The following is a 26471-nucleotide window of genomic DNA, read 5'->3' as shown; positions in this document are numbered from 1 at the left end:
AATTTGCTTTGTCTGTACTGGTCACCAGAGAAGTAACAATCTTCCAGAACCAATTTAAAAATGTTTTGGGAAAATCTAGTTGTTTGAATATGTTTTGTCCATGATTATTGCAAAAGCCATTAATCAGCTGGACAATTGCTGTTTCTATTCCTGTTTGTTCCTTAAACTAACTGTGGAGTGACTCCGAATTTTTTGTGAACACTTTTTGTGGATAGGGTTCTTCATGTTTTTTTTGTGGTTGTTTATCTTGCTTGGAGATAGACCAGGAGAAGTCATAGAGTGAATTGAGCATGGGGGTTTCACGATGGCTTGCTTGTGTTCTGTGATGTAGGATGGGTACTGCATGTCTCTTCTCAGATATGCTGTTGCATACTGTTAACGATTTGTGATACAATTTTTCCAAAAGTTCTTGACTGTCTTTATACATAGTTCTTCAACGCTTATAGGCCTTTTTTCTGTGTAAATAAACTGAATTCTGGAAAGTAGAAGGTACATGTTGTAAGATAAAGAATTTCTAGTTAAAGAAAAGCCAGAGAGCCCACTCTCACATCAGTTTCAGTTAGAGTCTGCAGCTTAATGCGAAGGTATTTCAAAATGAGAAAGCCGCATATAATTTTATAAAACTGTATCTGATGGTTGCAACAGCAATGGAAGAAAGGATATTTGTTCTCTTCCAACAATACAGTTTGACAGATTAGGCTGGAATTTCTTCTGCTGAAATTCATCTACATCTGCATTGTTTTTTGACTGACAAGCTTGAAGGCATTTTTACTGTATCAACTTTTCCTATTAAGTTCTGAGAGTTACAATAAGCTGTGCGGGTGATGAAGAGCAGCAGGGTAAATAAATGAGCTAAATAAAGAGTCTGCTAGCCCATTTGATCTCTGCATCACAGGAGAAATTTGTAAACCAACAAGACTGTGTAGTCTCCACGATAAACAAAGGATCAAACCAGCCTTGCAACTGCCAAAAATCTTAGATGTCCTGATACTGTTTCATAAGGGTTCGTTTTGCTTAGATTTTATTTCTACTCCTTTCCTTCTTCTCTCCACCCATGCACCCACCCACACAAAAAAGTTGCAGTGATCATTTGGAAGTTCATTTTCTTTTTATAATGTGAAAAATATTTTTTTAAGGAAGAATCTAGAACCATAAACTTTATAAGGTAATACTATTAATTTAAAATATATACACAATAGTTTGTGTCTATTTTTTTTAATCTTATGAGAACACTTGGCAGGTATGGAAAGTGAAGTGCATTTTTATGAGGAAGGAAAGAAAGTCTGTATAGTACAAAACATAAATGATCTACCTTATGTTAAAGTGTAAAATGTTGTTTTAACTGTAATGAAAATATTAATACTTTGCAGGATAAATAAGGATTCCTAAAATAGTGAGATTTCAAATAACATTACATAGAAAACCTCTGAAGTACTTTCATACAGAAAATATATTGTGCATTATGGGATTTAGAAAAAGGGGTAGAATTTTAGTTCAGACTTTCCTTTTGTCCTTAACGGTGATCAGTATAGACAGCAGTAAAATATCAGTGGTTGACAGTGCTGTTGAGCACAAGTTGTCTTCACTCTCCAATTAGAAATCATTGCCTAAAATTTACCCTTCTGTTCTCAGTTTAATGGTCTCTGTATCCAAGGGGAGCTCAGATGCTTACGGAGATGAAATCATTGCATCCTGTTCCCAGAGGACTACTGGTTATCATTACACATAACATGCAGACAATACTGCTAGGAGCCAGTTTGCCTCATGGTAATATGTAGTTCATCACCAGCTTCTGTAGCATGCTAAAGAGGTCTTGCCACACAGCTTGGGACTATTCGGGTATAGACTCAGGGGTCTCAGCAGTTATTTTCCTGCTTTGCATCAGAGTTTTCATCTTCTTTATCCTTTTGTGCTGTGGTCCACCTCAGGCAGTCTCCTTCTAGGGGAATCTGAAAGGAGCAGCTGCTACAGATACCATTTCCTCCAATTGTTGCCATTTGGTTCCTTTTACTGTTTTGCGTGTTACTCCCTCCCCCAACATGCACACACACTAGCATGCAGATAAACTTGCTTCTCTTTCATTCATGTCTTCTAACAGGGTGGAGAAGCATATGTTCAAAATATTCGTTATCTGATGCAGTAATTAAAGGTTGAAATGATTAAGCTGCAGCCTATTATATCAAAAATACGCAGTCATTTTGTATTGAATGGGCTATTTTTGTTGGAGAAGGTTTTTTATTTGCTAGGCATTTGGTGTATAATCTGACATAATTTGATTTGGTGTATAATCTGTATAAATTGATTTAATTTTATTTGATACATATGATTGATTTCAGTGGACCTACTCAGATGTAAAAACATAAATATGTGTGAGTCTGAAAGCCTGAGAACTAATTATGTTCAGTATCAGTGTGGTATGTTCATAATATTTTTCATATCATCTGGTTTATAATCAAGCCTAACTGCTTTTCCCCCAAATATGACACTAAATATTAATAGCTCACATAACATAGACTTTATCTTAAACATTATAGATTTTGCCAGGGAAAGGTATCTATCTAGGTTGATATTACAGTAAGAGTTACTACTAAGTTGTTTTTCCTCAGACTTGTATAAAAAGCTAAGTATTAAGTGAAACTCATCTGTATCATTAGAAGTCTTGCATAATGTAGAGTGTTTAATGTCGGAATTTTCTTCTAAGCTGAACTTTGAAGAATACTTCGAAGAGTTGGGCGGTTAGGGTTTTTTGTCTTTCAATTAGAGGTGCATCCCAAGTCATCTGGAAAATCCCAGTCCTCATACCTATCTTATGTAAGCATTTATTTATTTCTGAGTGTTCCTTTATTTTGGATGTTGAATCCCGTATTTCAATAGGTTACATATCTAAGTAATAGAGGCACTGTTCATGAATACTCCAAGTCCTGCCAAAATAAATGTGGTAATTTATGACATAATGCCCCATGCATGAATTGGCAGAATTACAATATAAAAGCTACAGTCATAAAATTATCAAGAAAATTTATGAACTTATAAAGACATCTTCACATCCCAAATGACCCTATTAAAGTAATCAGTGGTGATTTATGACTATAAGGTTAATTTCAAAAAAAGTTTAAATCAAAACAACTGAAAATTTGACTTCAATTCCTGCAACTAAAGAGAATATAAGTAGATATATCTGGGATGCAGATACTCTAACGTTAGTATAAACAGTATGCTTTATCCAGTCATATAGATTATACCCATATGTATGCATGAGTTTGGCAAATCAAGGAGGATCTTACCATGTAAAAAAAATCCAAAAGGTAGACTGAATTTTATGCTCCATTCTCTCATATATTTTGAAAGGTACTTGAGCAGGAAGAGCATTATTCCTTTAAGGTTTGCTTACTGTTCTAGCGCATTGCTAGAAGACTGAACTTAAAGACATCTTTCTGCAAATGATGTCTGGATAGACCACTGAGTTTAGATTTAAGCTTTCATTACTGTCACTACAAAAACAAACACTTAAGCAGAGACTCAGGAAAGGTATCACAGGATACTGTTCAATGAAAATTATTTCAAACTTGCTTTTATTTTTAACAGAATGTCCTTTATTCACCTATAACTGGTATTTAGCCATTATTAATAAAGTGTAACATTCTCAGCTTAGCAAATGAGGTCATATGCTTGAAAAGACATCTGAGCATCCAAGCTTAGACAAGGTCTCATCATTCCTAGAGACTTCGTTTTTATTGAAGCAGTTTTTAAATTGTTCTTAAAGTTGTGATGGTGTAGGAAGTTTGTATTTTTTGTATGTGAGGAGTAAAAAAATTGGACAAAACTGAATCATTCTAGTGAAGGTAGGCAATTTTGATTATCTTGACACTAACAATGGATTACGTACAGAGAAAAGTAGTCCTCATGAAGGTCTGGAGTTAGTGAGCCATTTTTCAAGTTGATTACATTTCATGTTTCTGAGCAGTTGCTCTGCTTTAGGCACTAATGAAGACAGGAGGAACAAAATTATGAGAGAACAATTACTACTGGTAGTGAACTTTGTCCTGACAAAATAGACTGACTCTAATACTGACAGAATTAAGAAATTATGAATTGTTTGAATTGAGAACCCTAAAGAAGACCTGAAACTTCAGGAAAGAGGTCAATGTCTGATCATTCAGTTAATTTTGTTGTTGTTAATTTAGAACTTAAGTCTTAAAGTGAAAGAAAGATCTAATTTTTTTATTTGAATGTAAAAGGTAACAGTCCCTCAATGAAGGAAGAATTTCTTCTTTTGGTTTAATTTAGAGATGGTTGTTTTCCTATCTTGGCAGTTTCATGAAAACCTGAATAAAAACAGGGAAAAAGTACCAAGTTACTCTGAGATGTAATGGTGTTGTTTTCCTTCAGTACTTTTCCCTATACCATGCAACTTCGCTCTTTGGTGATACGGTGTCCACTTCATTTGCCTTGGAACAAGATATGACTTTTGAGTCTGTGGTTGAACTCACATTTTGCTTTGTTAACAGCATCAGAATAGAATAGCTCCCCTCATTAAACTGAATTTTTATCAGAATAAATGCACCATAAGAATATCCTTTTTGAGAAAACCCTCTTACATGCAGTGCTGCTGCAGAATTAGAATAATCAAGTTATGCAAAAATCATAGAGTATGAGAAATAAGAAACAAATGGAATAGGTAAAAAAAAAAAAACTATTACTTACTAATAAGCAAATCAGAAGATAAACAGCTTATTTCAATGTTTTGCCATAGCAACAATAAAGATAAATGTAATAGAACTTGTTGATATCAGTCTTTACTCTTCAGGAGTCTCATGTTCCATAAGACCAGCTACCAAAACGCCATAAATGCACGCACCTTCATCTCGGCTGTTATGACTTCAGATCTAATCATACATATACTCAAAAGAGCAAAAAGTCAGTGAATTGCAGTTTTGACTGCACATTTCGTTAGATAACTTTAAAACACCTTTTCAGGATTTTAGGGCTTTCTGCCTACTGCTTTCTCAGGAATCTGAATATGAATTGGTGACAAAAAGTTTATAACCCCAATTTGGGGATATGGCGTAGGGAACATTGTTTGTTTGTGTGTTTGCTATTAATCCCAAAGCAGTATGACATTTGCTGGGCTTATGTATATTTATGAGGTTTATATAGCTTTATTTAAAATACATATATTAAATATCCTGAATTTGGAAGTCAGAATGAAATCATATTTAACATATCAAATGGGGTTTCCCAAACATGTATATATTTACTTTTCATAAGACTTTGACTTAGGGAATCTGATATGCAACCACAAGTCATATTATTACCTTATACACACCTCCATGCACATATGCACACACAGAGTATATGGGTTACCAAGTACGGAGGGGGCTGCACTGCAACATTAATAATAATTATTATGTACTTCATCAATAATGATAATAATAGATATTATCCTAAGATCAAGAGAAATATTCATAAAGCTCCAAATCATTTCCATAAAATTTCCGCTAGCTATTGCATTTGAACTCCAAAGAAGCAGAATGTAACTTACTGGAGGTTTGCTTAGCACTAACATGCTAAGCATGTTCAACAACTGAGGACAAAGCCATAAAACTCCTCAGACTGCTCTGCAAGGGATTAAGAATATCCTTGCATCCGTTTTTCACCAAGGTATAGAGGGCAGAGCAGTCGGCAGCCATGGAGAACGAGTGGAGCCTTTGCTCTGGCCCTGCCCTTTTGGTATAGCAGATTCGATGGAGCAATATTCTGCGCTAGATGTATGGCCAGCATACATGGTTCTTCCCTATGTATTCCCAGGAAAGGTAGGAGCCAGGCTGTGACTACAGCTATACAATGTCCATTTTATGGAATATAAGCTTATGATCAGTCCATTTGCCCTGGTAGAGGTTTCTAAAACTAGATGCTGTCTTCTGTGAGTTAAAAGATGATGCGATTTAGACATACATTTTATGCTTTTTGTGTTGAAACTCTTTTCTAGAGCAGCCAATAAAAATATTTTAAATAACTGATGATATACAGATTTCAGTTTGCTTCATTCCCATGGACTAGGAACAAAAGAGACAAAGCTGTACAACTGTATGTTAAAAAGGTTATTTACTTCATCTGCTTTAGACTATATCGAGTTTCCAACTTAGGCATGCCAAACCTTGTAGCCTAAATGCTGTATATATTCGAGGGAAGGCAAAAGACACAGAGCACCAATGCTTCTATCATCTGAAAGACAATAGTGTGAAAGGTCCTCAGAACAGTCAGTACTAAGTCCATTAAAGAAATTATACATGTTACACCCAGAACTACAGGAAAGGACTGCAAGACTTTGTAAGAATTTTTTAATTCATTTAGATAATATACTTGCAGAAGTCAGGCTTTTTACATGTTTTTAAAAATGAAGTGTTTGTACCCACACTGTACAAACTGGGGAATTTCAGTACTTAAATACAAATATGTGCATAAGCTGAGGGGTTTTGTTTTCTTTTGTATACTTTAGTTCAAATGAACAGGCTTTTAGGAAAAAAAATCTATGAAGTAAGGTTTTTTTAAATTAGATTGGTTTCTCAAATTGGTATAGTTCAAGCTACAGCAATTCACTTATTTAATATGAGTTTAAATTTCACTATAGTTATTCCCACTGACTACAAGAGGATAACTCATATGTTCAGCAAATGCTTAACTTCTTTGCTGGATCAGAACCCTCGGTAGCTAGATGGGAGAGGGGGATGTCTTGATTCAGGCATCAGATCTTAAGGAATTTAAAACTTATTCTTTGATAGATTAATAATCTGAGAAGTTGAAACACTGAAGCGTGCCAGTGCCATAGTATAAAACCTAGAGCTTGCCTGCTTCATTGCTAGAAGCAATTTGTTTTGCTGTTTTGCTTTCAGCTTATGTATTATTTCAGAGCTGATCAAAAGAATTGGTAGCAAAGTGTGAAATAAATTGTACTTCTAAATAAATCGATTTAACATTCCTTGGTGCTTTAAGTGATTTTAGTAATATTAATATTTAAAATATTTCTGTCTGAAATCTTTTTATGACTACGTATAGCAATAATGGCCACCATTTCATTCTGCCGTTTTTCATATTAGAATATTACACAGTAAACATTGTGAAAATATTATCTTTTAGCATTGAAATGGATGCACGAGATTTCAAATGTCTATTTGCATGTAAATGACTCAAGTTTTATTCAGTCAATAAAAACAGTCTATTAATCCTTTTACTACATTTCTTACGCAGGCTAAAACTTGCAGAATATCAGGTTTTCAGCTGAATGAGAACTTTTCCTTAACTTTCATACATGCATACAGAAAAATCTATTTTTAACTGATTTAAATTTTTAAATACCTTCCTAGTTTATCTCTGAATTTTTTACCACTGTGTTATGCAAATTTGAAGCTTTGGTTTTTTGCTTTTAGCTAAGAATTTTTTTCTGGTAAAAATACCAGTTCATGGATAAACTAAAGATATTAATAAGCTTGAAGCAGAATATTGATAGGTGCTTTGTCTAAGAAGGAATGGGCTTTGAAGCATGCACATGCATACACTATGATATTAGGGTGTTAGGCGGCTCTAACAATCTGACAGCCAGGTACATTCATGTAGACACGGCAGTGTGATAAAAGCAGTCCAGACATCTGGATCACAGTGCTGCTGTACAAAAACATTCCTGAACAATTCAGATAGTTGTACTTACCCAAATTTCCAGTCTTGTCCACCCCTTTCTCATTGTTTCTTTCTCCGCCTCTGCCTGTCTTTGTCTTTTATGTACTTGAGGAATCTCATTTTTCCTTTACATGTCACCTCCATCTGCTTATGTGTCAGAGTGGCCCTTATGCCACACATCATATTGAGGAATTCTCAAGATGAAGGGCTGTATTCACATCACTATTTCTGTCTCGGCACTGTTTCATGCTTGTCACTGCTCAGCACTCAGCGCCACACTGGCTTGTTTTGTCAATAACCATTTATTTGTTGCTGGAATAGTAGCAACCATTACATCTGACCTCCCTGTTTCATCAATTATGGATAGATTATTGGATGTGAACATCTGCAAAAGCTTGCTGTTGAACTTACCTCCTGGCTGGGATTAGATAAAGTATTAAACTGTTGTTTATTGTCAGGCCAAAACTCTACTGGGAAGGCAGGGAATTCCAAGACTAGCAGAATCCCATCAGCAAGCACCAAAAATTGTTTAGTATTGCCACCGTTTCCCATAAGATCATAGCCATTTATTATTTACACTTATTACTAGTTGTTATAACATACTTGATAAAAGCTCTTGGCAGGCATAGTGTTTCCAGCTATTGTCACGTCTGTCAGGATGGAAAAGATACATAAACTGTTTTTTCCTCTTATATTGCTGTTAAAGGGTAACAGATGAAGCTTCTTCACTCTAGACTGTTACCATGCTTATTTTGAAGAAATATGTCCACAATGGCTGGTTTTTAAAACATTACATTCTGGTTCTAAATAAAGATTGCAACAACCTTTGCTAGAGGAATGTCTCTTGCAGTAAAGATTTTAGATTGCACAGTAATAACATACTAAAATATCTGGGTTTGAGGTTTGCATGTGTTTCTGCACTGAAGGAACTGGCTCTTTTTTTGTTTTGTTTTAATAAACCGCTGTCTGAGGTAAAGTACAATAACTAATAAAATGATGGCCTCATTCCTACAAAGTTGTAGTTACAAAGAATCAGAATTAATATTGTTGTTAGTAGCACAGAAGGCTAGTATTAAGAATAGTAATACAGAAGAAATAAGAAGTATGAGAACAAAAGTTAACATTTATTCAATCATATATACATTTCATGTTTCCTATCCAGCAAAATGAAGCATACAGAGTGAAATCCTGACCTCATGGAAGCTAGTAAAAGTTTGAAATGCCTCTGGGGGGAAAAAAGTTTGTTACTGAGTTGTTTGTTTTTGCATATCCGTTCAGATTCAAAGTAAAATATGCATAGAGTGAGTATTATGCTAAGTATACAAATAACACTTGATGCAGGCAACCAAAGCGCCCTAGATCTTATCTTGATAGACTATTAAGAGAAGAGTGAAACGTGTCTTCCTGGGGCTCTAATCCTTCAAGCAGATACAGACCCGAGTAACTTGAAGCATATATTACTGTACATATTTATAGAGCATCAAGCTAAATATTGCACTTGATAGCCAAGTATAACAGCAGAGGGAAGAGAGTGTGGACTAGATGGAGTGGTTGTCTCTCCTGGAGAGTGTCCTCCGAGCAACACTTTAATGATGGCCACGTCCTAGCAAGAACCTATTAGAGGTCACAAACAAGTGTGTTCCACTTTGCCATTTGACTTGGTCAGAGTTCTGAGTGGATTCTGCCTCCCCTTCCCCCCGTCCCTGATCCCCTTACTGCCAGATGCATGCTTATGCTATGGATTATCCAAATACCCACATTAAACTCCCTAAAATAGCAGCTCTTGAACAGGCCAGACAAGTTCTTTTCTCCCATGTAACAACAGTAGCAAGGTTTGTATGTTTCTGCTTTGATTTTTTCTGTTTATTTATCAAAACAGTGGAGTCCAGCGTAATTGGATGTGACTAAGGACAAGGAGTTAGCATTCACGTTAATCTGAGCTGGTGAATTTTAGTTACGGAAAAAGAGGGAGAATTAGCAGTTCTGGCAAATCAGAGCCCACTTATTTTCTCAGCCTGGCACCCAGTTTTAGTATCCCTTCGTTGTGAGCATACAGGCAGAATGCTGTACTTCTCTTCTGGATGCTCACTATGCCTAAATACATTTAGTGTTTAACATGGTGCAGCCTACCATTTGGTTGATAATATCCAACATTAGTGTCTTCCTGGTATCAATGAGCTCTGCTATAATCAATACATTATAAGAGCAATACAATTGTCTTATTACTGTTTAACTTCTCTCCCACTGTGTTTTGGCCAATATGAGAATACGTTTTGGTTCATATCATGAAACTTCTCCTTTGACATTACTGAGGTGTAGCCAAAGGCACAGAACCGCTCAAATTATGGTGATAGAAGAACAAAGACTGCACTAGTGCCAAAACAAAATGTGCTCAAGTATGTTGAGGACTGGGTAAACACTGATGAAGAACCAGAAAACATGGTTGCAGTAAATTTGGGAAAAAAATCCCCAAAATTACAGTAGTTTTCTTTTATAAATAAAATGCCCTATAGCTCCACGTGGAAAGGATGTCTCTTGCATGGCAAGAATACTGGCAGGTTCAGGAGAAAATATGCACTCCCAACCCCCCAAAAAATATAAAGAAGAAATTAAAGCTGCCATAGCTTTCCTGTAGAGTGCTTTTGTGTCTTGTGGAACCCCCTTCTACATGGGGGTCAGTAAAAGCAGCTGGGATGGAATGAATGCATAGGTTCCTCGCTGTCACGCAAGTCCTTCAGGCTCCAAAAGCTTTGCAGATTGGCCCCTCCTTCTCTGGTGAATTCACACTCAGTACCAAATGGAAGATATGAAAGACAGCTCTGTGACAGAATCTGTGGTTAATTTTTCTTTACAATGATCTAAGTTAATGTAGCTAGACAGGTACAGCCTGAGTGGTTTAAGTTTTCATTGTATATTTAAATATATGTTTCTTTGGGAGATATGGAAGTGAGTTCACTAAACTGCGAACTAAAATGCCTATGCATAACAGCGCTAATGTCTTTTTTTTTTCACTGGACCACATATAAAAGATTACTCAGTGATTGTCAGAGCTATGTGGTTTCTCCGAAAGTACATAAGAGGTACTAAGTGATATGAGACCAACATCTCACTTGACTGCATATTCTGTCTACCAGCACCTGTTGTTGGCTCCAGAAAAATATTCTCAGATGCTGCCACCCAGCCTGGGCCTTAGCCTGTTACTGCAGTGCCTGTCAGAAATCATTAGCTAGTGATCTCTTCGACTAATGTTGCAGTTGATTGTCGGATTTATGGTCAAGCTCTGTAAATGAGACAGAAGCATCTCTACTGCTCACCAGCTGTGAAATGAGTAAACACAGATTTTCAGAAATCAAAATAAAGATATTTCTAATAAAGTTTGATGACAGTATCAAGTGCAAAGCTGAGAGCAAAACTATGTTTTTGTGTTTTTTAAAGTTACAGTACTATAAATCAGCGTCACCCTGTCACATTTTTGGCATAGGAATATATTTTACCGAAATGATAAAATACTGGTAGTAGCATAAATCTTCTGCTAACTTGGATAGACATTCTTTATTCAACATAAATTCATACCATCGATTTTTACTTTTTTGTCCATTATCCCCATATATTCATATCAAGGTTTAGCATAGCCTACTTCCTTTTGTGTGTGTGCTCAATATATGCCAATGAGCGGCAGGGGTGTGTATTTATGTAGGTATAAAAGGAATACAGGTGTGGTAACAATAAGAAATAAAGGGTGAGATTTGGGGTGGTGGAGAGGGCCAGTGTATGTGTTTTATATAAATGAGATAACCCTAGGAGGTTTGCAGTGGCATAATACTGAGGTAACTAAGAAGCAAATCTAGGACTGAGATCTGACTAATATTTTGCTTGGCAAAAGAGGTAAACATGACATTCACCACTACCCAGAAAATTATTCCAAGAGCTATGCACCAAATATGCTCTACTTTGAGGATTTAGGCAGTGCTAGTTGCTTCGCTTTATTTTTTGCACTTTAACAAATCGTAGCCACAGCAGACTTGCAAAGACAGAGAGAGGTGGTTTTGTAAACAAGTATGGTGTTCCCACAATAGCTATCCTCCTTCCAGGTGCACCCGTATCCAGCTTTTAGTGCTAAAAAAAAGGGAATTTGTACAATACTTCTTTAAAGTTTTATATTTCCATTCCAGATCAATAAAAGCTTCCACTTCTTTTCCCATGCACCAAAACAAAATTGGGTGATGTTTAGGAGAATAACCTGTGATGTGGAAGAGAGAGTTGAAGTCTTCACCATGACATCCTCCCATATCCTACACGAATGAGAACAAGTGATCAAAACCCACTCTTCATTTTTGTATTTGACTTATTTTCACTTTATTTGTTTTTTAGCCGATATTTCTACTGTGGACCTGCAAAAGTAGGAAGTTTCAGATAGTCAGTGTACTTGGTCATGTAGAGCCAAAAAGTAATTTGTGACCAAAATCAGTGCAGCATTTATAATTTTTTAAATCTTACCACATATTTTATTTTTAGAGGTAGAGGGAACCATACATGATTTTAATCTGTTCAACTGCATGTACTATGATCTTTTTCCACTAGTTTCTGGAAGTATCAAACAGTATGACAATATGGAAACAGACAGTATGGAAATTTTATAATGGAGCCTGGCATGAACAGGATAAATCTATTTTATCAGCTTGCTCCTCAAAGCTTTTGGGACATAATAAATTTTAAAAAACAAAACAAAACATATTGCACTTTCAGCAACTCTAAAGCTCTTAAAACTGTCTGGTTTTTTGAAAGGAAATTCAATCAGAATCGTATAAATCTGAAACCTACTCTTTAACATACATTACCAGTGTAGATTATCTTATGTGTTACCATTTGATATCTCCTTATACAATGTTATATAATGTTATTTACATTTCTTTCACATGAGGAAAATTACCAAGATCACATTTTAATGCATAGTATGTACTGTGGAATACTGGAACGGAAACACGTTCCCTCAGTAAATAGATTTGTGTTCTGAATTCTAAATCATTTCTTCCACTTTTTTCTTTATGTTATGACAGCAGTATTCTCCAAGACCACAAATGCAGCAAAAACTGCACATTCACTGTGCATATTTGTGTAGGGGTCTTCACCATTAATTATTGACATGTTCCACCTCTTGTCTGGGCATCACTGTACTCTGCATATATTGCCCCAAAAATATATAAAAGACCAGTTTCTGAGCTGTACTTCTATCTAAAGGTAGAGCAGCTTTCATGAGAGCACATAAATTCATTTGATCTGACCAGAATAGGTGCTCCCAATACTTATGCACTTGTCAGAGAGCATATAGATCACTGGCCCAGCCATGCCCACTCAGATAGTACTCTCTTGACACATGTATGTCTTTTCTTGTATAGTGTTCACAGGAACCCAGATAGATAGGTTGGTTGCTAATATCTCATGAAAATAAACTGGATTGTATTCATCTCTATTCGTTGTTTTCAGGCTGCTTACAGATTCTGGCAGAGATCACTGCATCAATTACACTTGATTTGCAGACTTGAAAGCTATATAATTTTTCATTTTCAGTGAAAAATACATTTAAGTGCAAGAGATGGGTGGAATCCTGTAATGCTGACATGTTAATCCAGCTTTTTGCCCTTCGCTACCTCTGCCAGTTTTTCGATGCTGAATGTCGAAGGTGAGGAGTAGGTGAGGAGACCCCTTTCCACATCTTCCACAAAAAAGGGTACTGGGCAATTGTAGCATATGGGGCAGTACACAGCTCCTTTCCATCAAGAATGTGCCACTTTCAGTGCCCTGTACATGGTACCTGAAACCTGAGATGCAGACATGAGGAGTATATTTTCTATTTTAATTTATCAAGATTTTCACCTTTCCGTATATGTGATTTAATTATTTTTTTGTTTCACCATTGCTTAGAATGGAGCACCCAGTTTGTGTAGAGCAGTAGTAACTTGGGACCAAAATGAATGCTGTTGACCAAAATGGATGCGTGGCTGTAGCAGAGATGTAGGAACCAACCTTTTACTTCAGTTTCTCTGGCTATGGCTTTTCCTTGGTTTTCATCTGTGCTTTTTAGGCTTTGTGAAGAAAAATATAGCAGCCTAAGCCTTAGGCATCTAAGTGACCTTTCTGTGCCAGATGGTAGCCACTAGAGGCCTTGTTTCTTAATTTAATATTGCAGGGGCCAACTTAAAGTAGGAATGATTTTCAACCCATTGCATATGATTTTCAGAACCTTTTGATGCTGTTATGGCAGGCTTTCTAGTAAGGGCACAAATACTACAAAAAGTATTGTAGGTCTTCTGAGCTAAATGGAAAAGCAAGAACTGAATGGAAAACCAAGAAGTGTCTGACTGTTACCAGCCTGGATTATTAGAAGGACATACTGCAGGCCTTGACAACTTTGCAAAGGCATTCAGTTTAGGGAGAGTTTTGAACTGATGTGACAAGTTCTTCACAGTAGGGTCTGCATTCTCTTTTTGTCATATCACATGCATCGATAACTCAATTGCCAATGACCTTCAAGTAAAAGATTCAATACTGAGGTACATGAAAACAAAATTCTGTCAAGGAAATACTTGAGAGAAGATAAACAGTTCAGTGTGTACACTAATCACTTGCTTTTTGCACACACAGAGTTTAAATAACTCAAAAATAAATGGATTGTCCAGAGATACTCATGTGTATAGTAAGACTCTTTCAGAAACTAAGAAATCCGAGTGAGTCACGGGAACAGTAGTAGAAATGGTGATATCAGTAGCATTAGCGCACACAAGTTGTCTCTTTTTGAACCATGCACTTTGCCAATGACGGGGGATGCAGTCTTAATTGAAAATGCCCTATCCTTTACCTCGGGATAAATAGGCATCTTGGGGCCTGCAGGGTACTGTCATGTGTCCCTATGCATTTCCCCATCCCCCTTCAAAGCTGGTAAATGACATTCACTACTCCTTTCTTGGAAATGTGCAAAAAGGATTTCCATAGATAGTCTTTGGAGATTTCCTGTGTCCTCATGTGTGTAATAGGTTGGGTCAAGCAACAAAGAGGGAGGGAGGAAAGAATAAGATTTAATTTTATATGCATTCTCCCTTCATCGTCATTGGAAAAAGATGGATGAAAAGAGAAATTATGCAATACAGGTGATGTCAGTGTTAAATTAAATTAAGATCATATGTTTTTATGCAGCAGCTGTAATCTTTCAGTTATGGAAGAGGTCACGATAATAGAGTACGTTCCAAACAAGTATTAGCAAATTGCTTGTGTGCGTGAATAATTAGTAGTGCATATAGCAAAATTATTTACAATGTTTTTAAGCCAACTCTAGTTTAAAAGTATAACCTATAATTTATTCACTTATTTATGCATCCAAATTGTACTAAAAGAAGAGTTTTCACAGTGACAGCTTAAAGAAAGAAAAACAACTTTACAGGGTATTTCAGTGTATCATGCTATATGAATGCAAGGGATACAATCTTAAGAGATGAATAGATTTTCATAAAAACACATCCATCTTTTAAATAATTGCTAAGGAAATCTATATTTTGAATCAGGTATCGCTTTGTTTTTTGTGAACTGCCAAAATATAGGGGTTTAAATGCATGTTATATCTTTCTTTTTAATTTGTAATTATTTAGTTTCAAACCAATGTAAGTAATGATCAAAAACCTAGTCCTGTTACAGCTAATTAAAAAAGAAATATACAGGTGGGAAAACTTTAATTTTGTATTTCATGGACACAGTGATTGCAAATCAAAAATGGAAATGCTTAATATATTTAGTGGGGTTTTTTTCTGTTTCACAGATTTTGAATACCTCTGTAAAAATCTTCACAGCACTGTGTGATTCAGCTGGCCTAGGCAGAGCATATGAAGCTATAGCCAAGATTCTGGTAAGGTAGGTTAGCACATCCTTGTCTTGCTGTCAGTGCACATTCATTCAACTGTGAAAGACTTAAATTGTTAGAGGTCTGTCGCTTCCCATTACTTACTACTTAAATTTTAAGCAGTGCCCTTCTTGCAGTAAGTGACCCTTTCATCAAAAGTTATTTTAAACAGGTACCATTTTTTGAAACTGTATGATCCAGTCTTTTCTTTACCTCTAAACTATGATATGTTCCTTTTGTTTATATTTTTGGGCTTTTTTTCAAAAGTTTGGAAGGGATCTTCCTGAAAAGTAGAAATCCAGTCATATTTTCCAGGTTAAAAAAACCCTTGAAGAAAATAGCATGCTTCAGTAGGTGCTTTAGTGTAACCTTTGTAGAACTCCTCTGTAAGAGAAGTTTCCATTTATTGTTCTACCTCACTTCTTCTAGGGAGGCATTTGTGTTTTGTGCCTGTACAGGTAAATACTTTGTGCAAATAACATGTTCATCTTCATTTTCATTTCAGCAATTGGCATTAAAATCTTCTTCCAGGTGAATTACTTGGGAATTACTTCAATTTCTTACACAAATAATTTTGACACAAATAATATAGTACAATTACCATATGAACAAGGTAAAAAAAGATACTCAAAATGAGGGCTGTAGTTTCCTGAGTCATCCTCTGCTTGGGGACTTCAGTGCATATGCTGTATGATGCGGAGTGGCAAACTGTTTATGGAGGAAGACTTGGTACCAGATCTATTTCTGTGCAGGAAACAACTTCTCAGGTCTGAGTTAGGTGCCTTGTCATGTGGCCTTTCAGATCATGTAGGGACCAGTCACAATCACAATTCTTTTTAGCTCTCTGATGTATAATTCATGGCTATTCATATTCTGTCCTTCCTAAACAAGCACACAGCATAAAATGTTCCAAAGCCATAAAACGGACTTAGAAGACCAGGTCCCATTTTCAAAAGTGGCTTAGGTCTAAGGTCCTGAGAAAGATTTAGTTGCTGGGGCACCAGCTTTTGAAATGAGTGACTATTTCATACTTGGCTCCCATGATACAATCAAACCCTAGAAGTAGGATGTCTGAGCTCTCAGTATAATTCATAGATTCCTTGTAGTTAGCAAAAAGCAGTGCTCTGGGTTGAGGGTGGCTTAAGATAGCCAGAAGGAAACACCTCAAAAACAGTGTATCTTAATTGCCTCCCAATGGGATTTAGGCATTCTGGAATGAGAGAATATACTTTTCTCTACGCAGAACCTTCTGAAGTCAGGTTTCCAGTCCCTTTATCTGAAAGATCATGCAAGTGCAAATTCTCTTCTTAAAAGCACAGCTAAAGAAGGAATGGCTGGTGATTTTTTTTCTGTATCAAATCTGTATTCCACACCATCTAGGAGCATTCTCTAGCTACTTGAGATTGGGCAGTCCCACTCACTGCTTTCAGGTTGTTGCAGTTTGAAAAAGAGGAAAAGTAAGAGAGATGAGACTCTCCAGTTTAGTATATAAGGCATTCTCCTAGGAGAGGGACATTCTAATTGACTCAAGTGAAGGAGAGTCTCTCTCTCACGTCTTGAATGAGGGTTTTACCTGCTGATCTATTGCACAGACAAAGAGACAACCATAAAACTTTCCTCTGGAAAACACAGGCTGTGGCATTTTTGGTGAAACCAGTCTGGTAGTTATGCCCTGAGAACATTAACCAAATTAAACACCTTATGTATGTGTCTGCTTTGAAAGACTTTGAGATAGGCATAAACTGCTCAGCCCTGTAAAACATCAAGATGATTTGGGGCATGTTTCAATCCTTTGAGAAACTTTTTGGTAGAAAAGCCTATGCACCTATGAACTTCGAGTGTCTTTATTCTTCCATTCGGTTAAGCAAAAAGACCAAGATTCATAATTCTGGATTTATTTTCCAAAACCTTAATGACTGTCTCATGTAAGATATATAAATCTATTTGTGTATGCAAGCCTTATGTCTTCTTGAAATTTAGTATGACTGAGGTCAAGTATGACTTGTGAAACTTTCATCCATTGTCTTCACGGAACTCTTCTGTAAGGTGGTCTCATGGATGGGGAGATGCCAGTCTGTAAAACCCATCTATTAGTTGTTTTAAGGTAAATTCCACAATTACTTTCACTGTATCACAAGCACTAAAAGCAACTAAGTAGACCTTAAAGTATCTTTGACATCAGAAAATAGCTCATGATTCATAAGCATCATTTAAAATGCTCATGAATATGGTCAACATCTCGACATACACATGTCCGTGGGACTTGATGGGATGCATTCATGGGTCCTGATCGAGCTGGCTGATGTCATAGCCAGGCCACTCTCAGTTACTTTTGAAAAGTCATGGCAAGGGGAGGTTTCTGAGAACTGGAAAGAAGCAAATGTCACTCTTGCCTTTGACAAGGAGGATCTGGGGAACTACAGGCCAGTCAGCCTCACCTCAATCCCTGGGAAGGTGATAGAACAAATAATCCCGGAAGCAATTTCCAAACATTAAGAACAAGAAAATAATTGGGATTAGTCAGAAAGGATTTGTAAAGGGGAAATCCTGCTTCCCAACCTGGTGGCCTTCTACAATGCAAATACTAGTTTGGTGGATGAGGGTAGAACAGTGGATGTTGTTTATGTTGACTTTAGCAAGGCTCCTGACACTGTTTCTCATAACATTCTCATAGACAAGCTGATGAAGTACAAGCTAGATAAGTAGACAGTGAAGTGGACTGAAAACTGGCTGAGCTGGGAGGCTCAGAGTTTTGTGATCAGTGGCACAAAGTCTAGCTGGATGCCAGTCACTAGTGGTGTATCCCAGGGATTGATACTGAGGTCAGCACTGTTTAATCTTCATTCATTGCCTGGATGATGGGACAGAATGCACCCTCAGCAAGTTGGCAGACAATACAAAATTGGGGGGAGTGATTGATACACCACATGATTTTGCTGCCATTCAGAGGGACCTTGACAAGCTGGAGAAATGGGCCAACAGGAATCTCCTGAAGTTGAAGAAAGGAAAGTGCATAGTCCTGCACCTGGGGAGGAATAACTGCATGCACCAGGACAGGCTGGAGAATGACCAGCTGGAAAATGGTTTTGCAGAGAAGGACCAGGGGGTCCTGGTGAACAACAAGTTGACCATGACCCAGAAATGTGCCCTTGTGGCAAAGAAGGCAAACAGTCTCCTGGGCTGCATTAGGCAGAGCATTGCCAGCAATTTGAGGGAGGTGATCCTTCCCCTCGATGCAGCCCTGGTGAGACACATCTGGAGTGCTGGGTCCAGGTCTAGGCTCTCCAGCACAAGACAGATGTGGACATACTGGATCGAGTCCAGCAAAGAGCCATGAAGATGACGAAGGGACTGGAGCATCTGCCTTATGAGGAGAGGCTGAGAGAGCTGGGACTGTTCAGCCTGAAGAAGAGAAGGCTCAGGGGACATCTTATCTATGTGCATAAATAGACATTTGGGAGAGAGTAAAGAAGGAGCCAGACTCTTCCCAGTGGTGCCCAGTGAGAGGACGAGCAGCAGTGGACACAAACTAAAACACAGGAGATTCCATTTAAACATAAGAAGACATTTTTTTACTGTGAAGATGACTGAACACTGGAACAGGTTGTCTGGAGAGGCTGTGGAATCTCATCTTTCAAAAGCCACTCAAAACCCCAGTGGACATGGTCCTGCTCTAGTTGGCCCTGCTTTGAGCAGGGGGGCCCAGATGATCTCCACAGGTCCCTTTCGACCTTAACTATTCTGTGATTCTGTGATCTTTGTCTTAAGCAGGTAAATTCCTTTCTGCTCTGTAATGCTCCCTAACAGAAAGCTTTCTGTAATCCAGTAGGGCTGATATTTCAGACAAACTTACTTTTCAAAATTCAGTAGGAGTATTTTTCTTAAATAAAATGGCGCTGGTCCAGTGTCTTTGGTTATTCCTCAGCATTTGAGGGAGGAAAGGGCATAGAAAAAAAGGTGTGAAATGTCTATGTAAAAGAGAGTCGTTAAAAAACAAATTGCAAGTTTCTGTTTACTCTCACGCCAAACTTTTGGGTGTTTACTTTGCTGATGTATAGCAAACAAGTCAATTTCTGACAAGCCCATTTAGAAAATACTGGATGAATGTGTGAATAATTACCATTTATGACACAGTCTCCAGACTCAGTTTGATCACTTTTTATTCATTTGTCATTTAACCTGATACAGACTAAACTAGTGCAAATCATTTTAAATTTGATGGATCATGCCTTTACGAAAAAGAGGTCAGTTTGCTCCCCTGGCTACTAAAATAACACACTATAACCTTAATGTCTTAAGAATCTGCACTGATTGCCTTCTAACATGTTGGAGGAAGTGGCTGAACTCTCACAGTATGGTTCAGAACTTGTCTATAGATTTGCAATTTTTTGTGAAGTCTTTGCTTCCACAGACCATGGGAAATGGTCCTGAAAATCCTTATCGTATACATTTAGGCCTGTCATTTTCCAGGGGAAAATCTGACATAATAGCATCATGTTCTTGACGTATTCTGCCAGCGTCCACCATAGTAATGACTTCTTGTGGGCACATGATTTATACATCCAATTCAATCACATGAGCAATCCTGTTAAAAGGTGCATATTTTCATAGAAGTCTAATAAAGGTAAAAATCTCATTTTAGCATGAATCTGGAAACTGAGCTGTTTTAGATACATAATCTCTTCTGCTGAAGCCATCATAACTGTTCTGTGGGATCATGAATGACTATATCTTTAGGAAATTGCATTTTATGCATCTAGGAAGGTGATACCTAAGGAGATAGAAAGTGTATGACTGTATAAAATAACATGTAGATTTTTGAAGGAATTATAAAATATTAGCTGAGTAGGAAAGACTTGTTTTTCATGTATCAGGACTTGTGCAGGATGGAGTATGTCAGTAATCTTTCTAGTATACTTCAAATATCTCAAACTGTAGTGCTTTCTAGTACTTCCTTTGAAAAATTGTACTTTAGCAGCTGATTGCTAGTTGGCATAAGTGAAGCTCTGACGCTGAGAATTATCTTTCTGATACATATCAAATTGATTTCTTTTTGCTTGGAAGACATTATATGCCCTAGCCATTTTCATATTTTCTATAAATGGAACATAGGTTTTTATGTAAAATATAAAAAATGGCCAAAATACATCAAAACATTTCTATTAATTCATGAAATTAGGAAAACCTTTTTACATTTTCTCCTATCGCTGATTCCATTTGCTTTATTACTTTCAGCCTCTAGCCCACAAAGTTGGTGGCACAATCAACAAACCCCTCAGTGGCTGTTTCATCTCTCCTCTATTTGATTTCTGCACTCTGAGTAAATGATTAAGTTTTCATGCATTGGTTCAACCAAAATCTATGTTCACTCAACCACATCCTTTATTGATTACTTCTACTGCAAACAGTAGGCCAAGTGTGATATACATAATTGGACAGTTGTCAGGGGATGTGGGTGTTAACAGTCCTGTTTTCCCAATTGGAAACTGGAATCACCTTGATACACAAATATTCTGCACTGTTTCATTCTCATTCCTTGGACCGAGGAGTCCTTTTCCTCAGAATATATGTTTTTAACTCTCTAAGGTCTGGTTGAATGGATTTAATGATTATACGATATAATATGCTCTTCAAGTTGCACCTGTGCACTGCATATAGAAAACTAGAAAAACTGGAATTAATATTTGTCTAACACTTTAACCTTGTCCTTTAACTTATATAAATCATATGCTGTATTTCTGTGGGGAAACATTTGGTTTTCTCTCCTTAGGAAGAAAACCAGGTTTAAAAAAATATGTTTCTAATTCTGAAATTTAGAAGTCTTTTGACAGTTGGCCAGTGTTTACAATACAGTACATTTCATATTCTCATGATATTAAAATACTTAAACTAGGAAATGTTACTAACTCCAGCTCTGCTCATTAACAACTAAGCTTTAAAGTAACAGGTACTTGAACATTTCAGGCATGTTAATTTTTCAGTGTTCTGGCATGCTTTTGTAGTAATCTAGCTCATTTCAGTTGCATAGAGATAATTATTGCAATATTGTAAAACTGCAGGGATGCTTTACTGTGTTTGCTGTTCAGTGGCAGGCTCTTCCCTGTTATGATTACTCTGATTTCATAAGACAGTTAAGGAATCGCAGCAGGCTTAATCCTGCCAAATTTTGAAAACATGTACCTCTAATATACTTTACAGTAAGAGCTGTAATTTAAATAAACATGTCAATCATATGCTGCAGGAATATAACTTGAAGGTGTTTTAAAATAGCAGGAAAATAAATCACAATTCTTCATCACTTATGAACATCTATTTCTGTTAGTTTCTTAATTAAGACTGGATTTTCTGTCTTGCTTGATGGTTTGACATTTAGCATTCTGCTCTCCTACCTTAGAGACTTGAGTTCATGGCTAATATTGAGGTCAGCTGCAGTTACACTTCAGCCTAAAAGGAAAAAAAAAGTGTGTAGTGCCTCACTCACAAGCAAATCCAAATGCCTATCTTATATCTTGTAACCATATTGCAGAAATCTTATATTGTTAATATGACTGGCTTTATTAAAAAAGGGGTATGTGCAAATGTTACTGTCAAAGTACATTAGCCAGTTTTCAACTTCAGTTCAGATGTGACCTGAGGTTGCTCCACTCTCAGTGGGATTTGGAGGTGACATCTGCAAACCAGAGTTTATAGGTTTGCCAGTGCAACTCCAGCAACCTTTGATCTGTCCAGCCAAAGTGCAGCATTACATTCAGGAGCAAACTGTAATCCTTAGACTTCAGAGACAGCACCATTATATAACCGCTGCTGTACCACCAGGATTCTGTAGCAAAAAATGGCAGCTTTAAATGACAGAAGCAGAGACAGTCTTACTGACAAACTAGCATTTTTACTTCTTTCCTTTGATTTTTTCCCTTGAAGTGAGGTCTAGTCATATTGAAAAAGTTATCAGCTGCTCTTTAGGAAAAATGCTAAAATGGTAGAAACTCAAAAAAACCCTGTAAATTCATCATTTGCATATTCATTCTTAGTCCTAAAATATAGCACAATATTTTGAAGAAGAGTTTTGTTTTATTGCACTCGAAGGATCCAATTCTGCCCTCAGGGATTATGGCTCAGGCATTGAACTGTACAATGGCTTCAGGCATTAAACTGTATAGGGACTGCCTAGACAGCTATATTCGAATTAGTCCAAATTTCACCACAAAACAGATTAGTCATCACAAAGTAAAGCTATATGGAATAGGGTGATAGATCTTCAGCATTTGGAGAAACCATCTGAGTGAATATTGAATTTTATCCTTTGTCATTTGCTTCAGTCAGGGAAAAGTGGCTGAAACTGTTATGCACTTGGAAGAGTTTGTGAAGGTTGCTGAGAATGCTCATCTAAGCCGAAGCCTGGTGGATGCATGCGTATTACTTGGGAATCTTTGCAATGAAAGAGTGAGTACTAGTTATAATAATGATGCCAAGCCATTGGGTTTAATTCATGGTAAAAATCTGTGTTTGCATATAAGGTGACCCCGCAGAATTTGATCTAGGTATTAGATCTTACAAGAGTTACCAAAGGAGAAAACACTGTGTGACTGACATTTCTGAATGAAATATGTGAAGTATGCCTTAAGTTGTTGGGTAAGGTGAAAATATCACACAATATTTCACACTTGGGGTGTTGTTCTAGAATGGGTCAAGTGAAAACTCCAAATCCAGATCATGAAAAGCTTTCAGTGTTGTGAAAAATGTGGGTCCAAATCGCAATTTGGGTCATCTGTGCACATAAAGACTTTAACACAAATGAAATTTTGTTATAGCGTATGTTGAAATTAATGCTTTTTAAAAATGGATGCATACTGTACGGCATACTACGTTATAGTTTCTAATTTTAGCTGGATTTCCCCTCTGCATTCTCTCAGCCAAGTTTATAAGTGGATATATAAGTATATAAGTTATAAGTAGCAAATAGTTTGGCAAAGATCTGTCAGTACTGCAAGGGCTTTCCATTGTTCATTTCTCCATCCATCTTTTGTTGGCTTTGATTTGGCCTATTAAATGAGAGGATAGACAGTAACAGACAGTATTAAGCTAGGGGTACCCAAGAAATTCCCCTTTTCATAGTGCCTGAGATCTTTGAGATACTTCTTTCTGACCCGTGCATCAGTCTCTGAATTGTCCTTCTGGAGCAGAACCTGCAAAGGCAGCAGTTCTGCTGACTGCCTTTCTGGGTGTCATACTCCACGCAGCTCAGCGTCCAGGGATGCAGCAGTTGCAGTGCATTTGCAGTTGGCGTTTGAATCAGATCAGGAGGGTTAAAAACGTTACTGCAAAAGCAAAAGATTTATGTTGAGCCCTTTATCTTCAACAGCTGTTTAGAGTTAAAATGTTGCATGAAATTATTTAGAAATAACAAGTAATAAAAAGAAGTTGATTTGCAGCCTGGAAAATATGGGAACTAGGAAGTAGTTTAATTGTGAAGAAAAAGTAAAAAATCAAAAATTAGAAATACACTTTCAAAATCATGATGGGTATTTCCAAATTGGGTCTGTCATGTTACTGGAAAAGTGCCAGAGTTATCAGTGTGTGTATAAGCACACAGACAGCAACAGTAAATTTCGTATTTTGTAACTTTTAAGTGCTGGGCTTTGTTACCTAAATCATGTTTTTTAGCAGAATTTCTTTTATATGTGTAATATATTAAACAGGCAATTCATCTTCTTTTGCTTATGCAATGTCCAAATGCCTCTTCATGTTCAGAATTCATCTTACATGGAACTCCCAGTGCCAAAGTTACCGGCCTGTTTTTGTTGCATAAGCAGTAGAAAAATCTCTTATGCTGTAATCTCCAAATGAGCCTGGGATCTTTGTGTTTATGTATGTGCCTTAGCATAAACGCAGGATTTTCCACTGAAAACTTAAGTTTGAAAGTCCAAGAATTTGCTGAGGTAACCTTAAAATGGATCTGGAACTTAGAACAGAGTTGGATGGTGTGACACAGTGCTTAAATATTCTACTCCAAATTTGAAAATATTTAACTAAATTCTTTTTAACTATTTTTAAATTTCACTTTTTGCTTTTTGCTGCCAGCATTAGTAATCAGTTACATCAGAAGCGATATTTTAAGAATTAGCCTCTTTTTGGTTGTTCCCTGAATTCTGTTTCTGTGTTCAGAATTTGCTGTCTTGAACTGGGGTGATGGTGTAGAAGGGAAGAAATGTAGTGACTTAATCTTAGAAACTTGTGTAAAATAGCTAATTTAAATATATGAAATGATTTCTTTTAAGGTTTTACACTTTTCTATTTTCTATACCATTTCTTCTGCAAGGTCAGCTGTGTTTACCAAAACTACATTAACATTTCCTCTTGTGGATCACTGCCTGCTTGGTGTCAGCGTTCATGCCCAGCATTATCTAAGTTAAGCCATTATTAGGGTATTTTTATTCCACTCTATACTTCCTATAGTGATACAATTTACAGTAGTTCTGTCCCTCTTGTCGAATTATGGATATCTCTATTTATATCCTAATCTATCCTTAGGGACCGTTAGTAAACCAGAGACATAACTTCTAATGTCCTTTCCAAAGTGACTTTGACCAATTTCATTCTGCTCTGTCCCTGTTGTTGCTATTTCTTTTCCATTCTGTCATGGCACTCTTCCATCACCTTCACTGTCTTTGATAGTGTACACTAAGTTCCTGCTTTCTAGTCATGACTGTTTACCCATAGGTTTCCTGGTTCCTAAAATGCCCATTTTCATGTTATGCACAGATAGGTCTAATTTCTCCCGGTTTGTTATCCAGGTTAACTCTGATGGAGTTACTATGACAAACTCTGTTATTTCTCATTTCACTTTTCTCGAGTTTCTTAGCCTGATTTGCTATGGTTCTCTTACTGTTTGCATCACTTAGCCTATTATAGTTCTCATGAATATGGTAGGTAGAAGTTTCCCCTTTCTGTCTATCATCCTACTGTTTATTGTTCTTTTATTCATTAGTGTGTCCTCATATGCATAATTTTGCTGTCCTGCTATAATAAATATTACATGATTTTCTCTATTATTTTCTATTTCTCTGTATTTTTTTCTCTGTTGGACACTGCCATTTATAATACCAGCACAAACCTTTCAAGCCTGGATTATACTACCTGATTTTAATGAGAGATGTAATTTATTTCCTAGCGACTCAATCACTTTGCCTTTAGGTTTCTCCAAGTCTCTTGCATATGTGCTGTTTAGGTATGGTGGTATGCTACTTCTTAAATTAGAAACTTGCTCCTGCATCTCTTCTTTTGACTTCTCCATCTCCGATTGTACTTCACCATAGTTTCATGGCAAAGAAGAGAGATGCAAAAGATGACGAAAAATACCAAAAAATATTTTCGCTTCAGCAATATCCTTCAACCTATCATCATTTTCTTTAGTTTTGTCTTCACTCCTTTTTGGTCAAGAGTTTTTTTCTTGCATCTTACATAAAAAATAGTATTTGTTATACTTTTTAAATTCCTTTCAGTGTGTCACCTGCTGTAGTTTATACTCCTTTGTATGGGATTCATGGCTGTTGGATTTCTGTATTTGGGAGGATAAGGAGATAAAATCTTTGTGTTTTCTATTTACTAGCATTGGTTTATACTTCTCTTACTGTTTCTCTTTTCTCAGTTAGGAATCTGCCTGCCTGTTGATATTCACTTTTTCTCTATAAATCTGTAGATTTTTATTTGTGTCCTTTTTGGTGCATTATGTCCATTATTTCACTGTTAGGGCTTACTCTTTTCTTCCTTTTTTAAGCTTTCCTTCATAAAATTTGGTATCACCATAGTAATTTGGGACCTTTCCCCTCATAGGGATGTAAAACTTAATGAAACAATAGTGGCAATTGCTAAATGGCCTGGCTGAAATCAGTATTAATAGCTAGTATTGATA

The 26471-nt window shown here is 36.7% G+C and overlaps 1 protein-coding gene across 3 annotated transcripts in view; it reads left to right on the top strand.

Moving 5' to 3' along the window:
- The window catches only part of TTC29 (tetratricopeptide repeat domain 29), a 137611-nt gene that overhangs the window by 56724 nt on the left and 54416 nt on the right, over positions 1–26471 (top strand). For all 3 annotated transcript variants that reach the window (XM_064510783.1, XM_064510785.1, XM_064510784.1), the window contains exons 8-9: positions 15482–15573; positions 22879–23002. In XM_064510783.1, coding sequence (XP_064366853.1) covers positions 15482–15573; positions 22879–23002 — 216 coding nt within the window. The remainder of the gene's footprint in view (positions 1–15481; positions 15574–22878; positions 23003–26471) is intronic.

This window comes from Dromaius novaehollandiae, chromosome 4, assembly GCF_036370855.1.
Source record: "Dromaius novaehollandiae isolate bDroNov1 chromosome 4, bDroNov1.hap1, whole genome shotgun sequence".
Classification (NCBI taxonomy): Eukaryota; Metazoa; Chordata; class Aves; order Casuariiformes; family Dromaiidae; genus Dromaius; species Dromaius novaehollandiae.
This window is presented reverse-complemented; position numbering and strand designations above follow the sequence as displayed.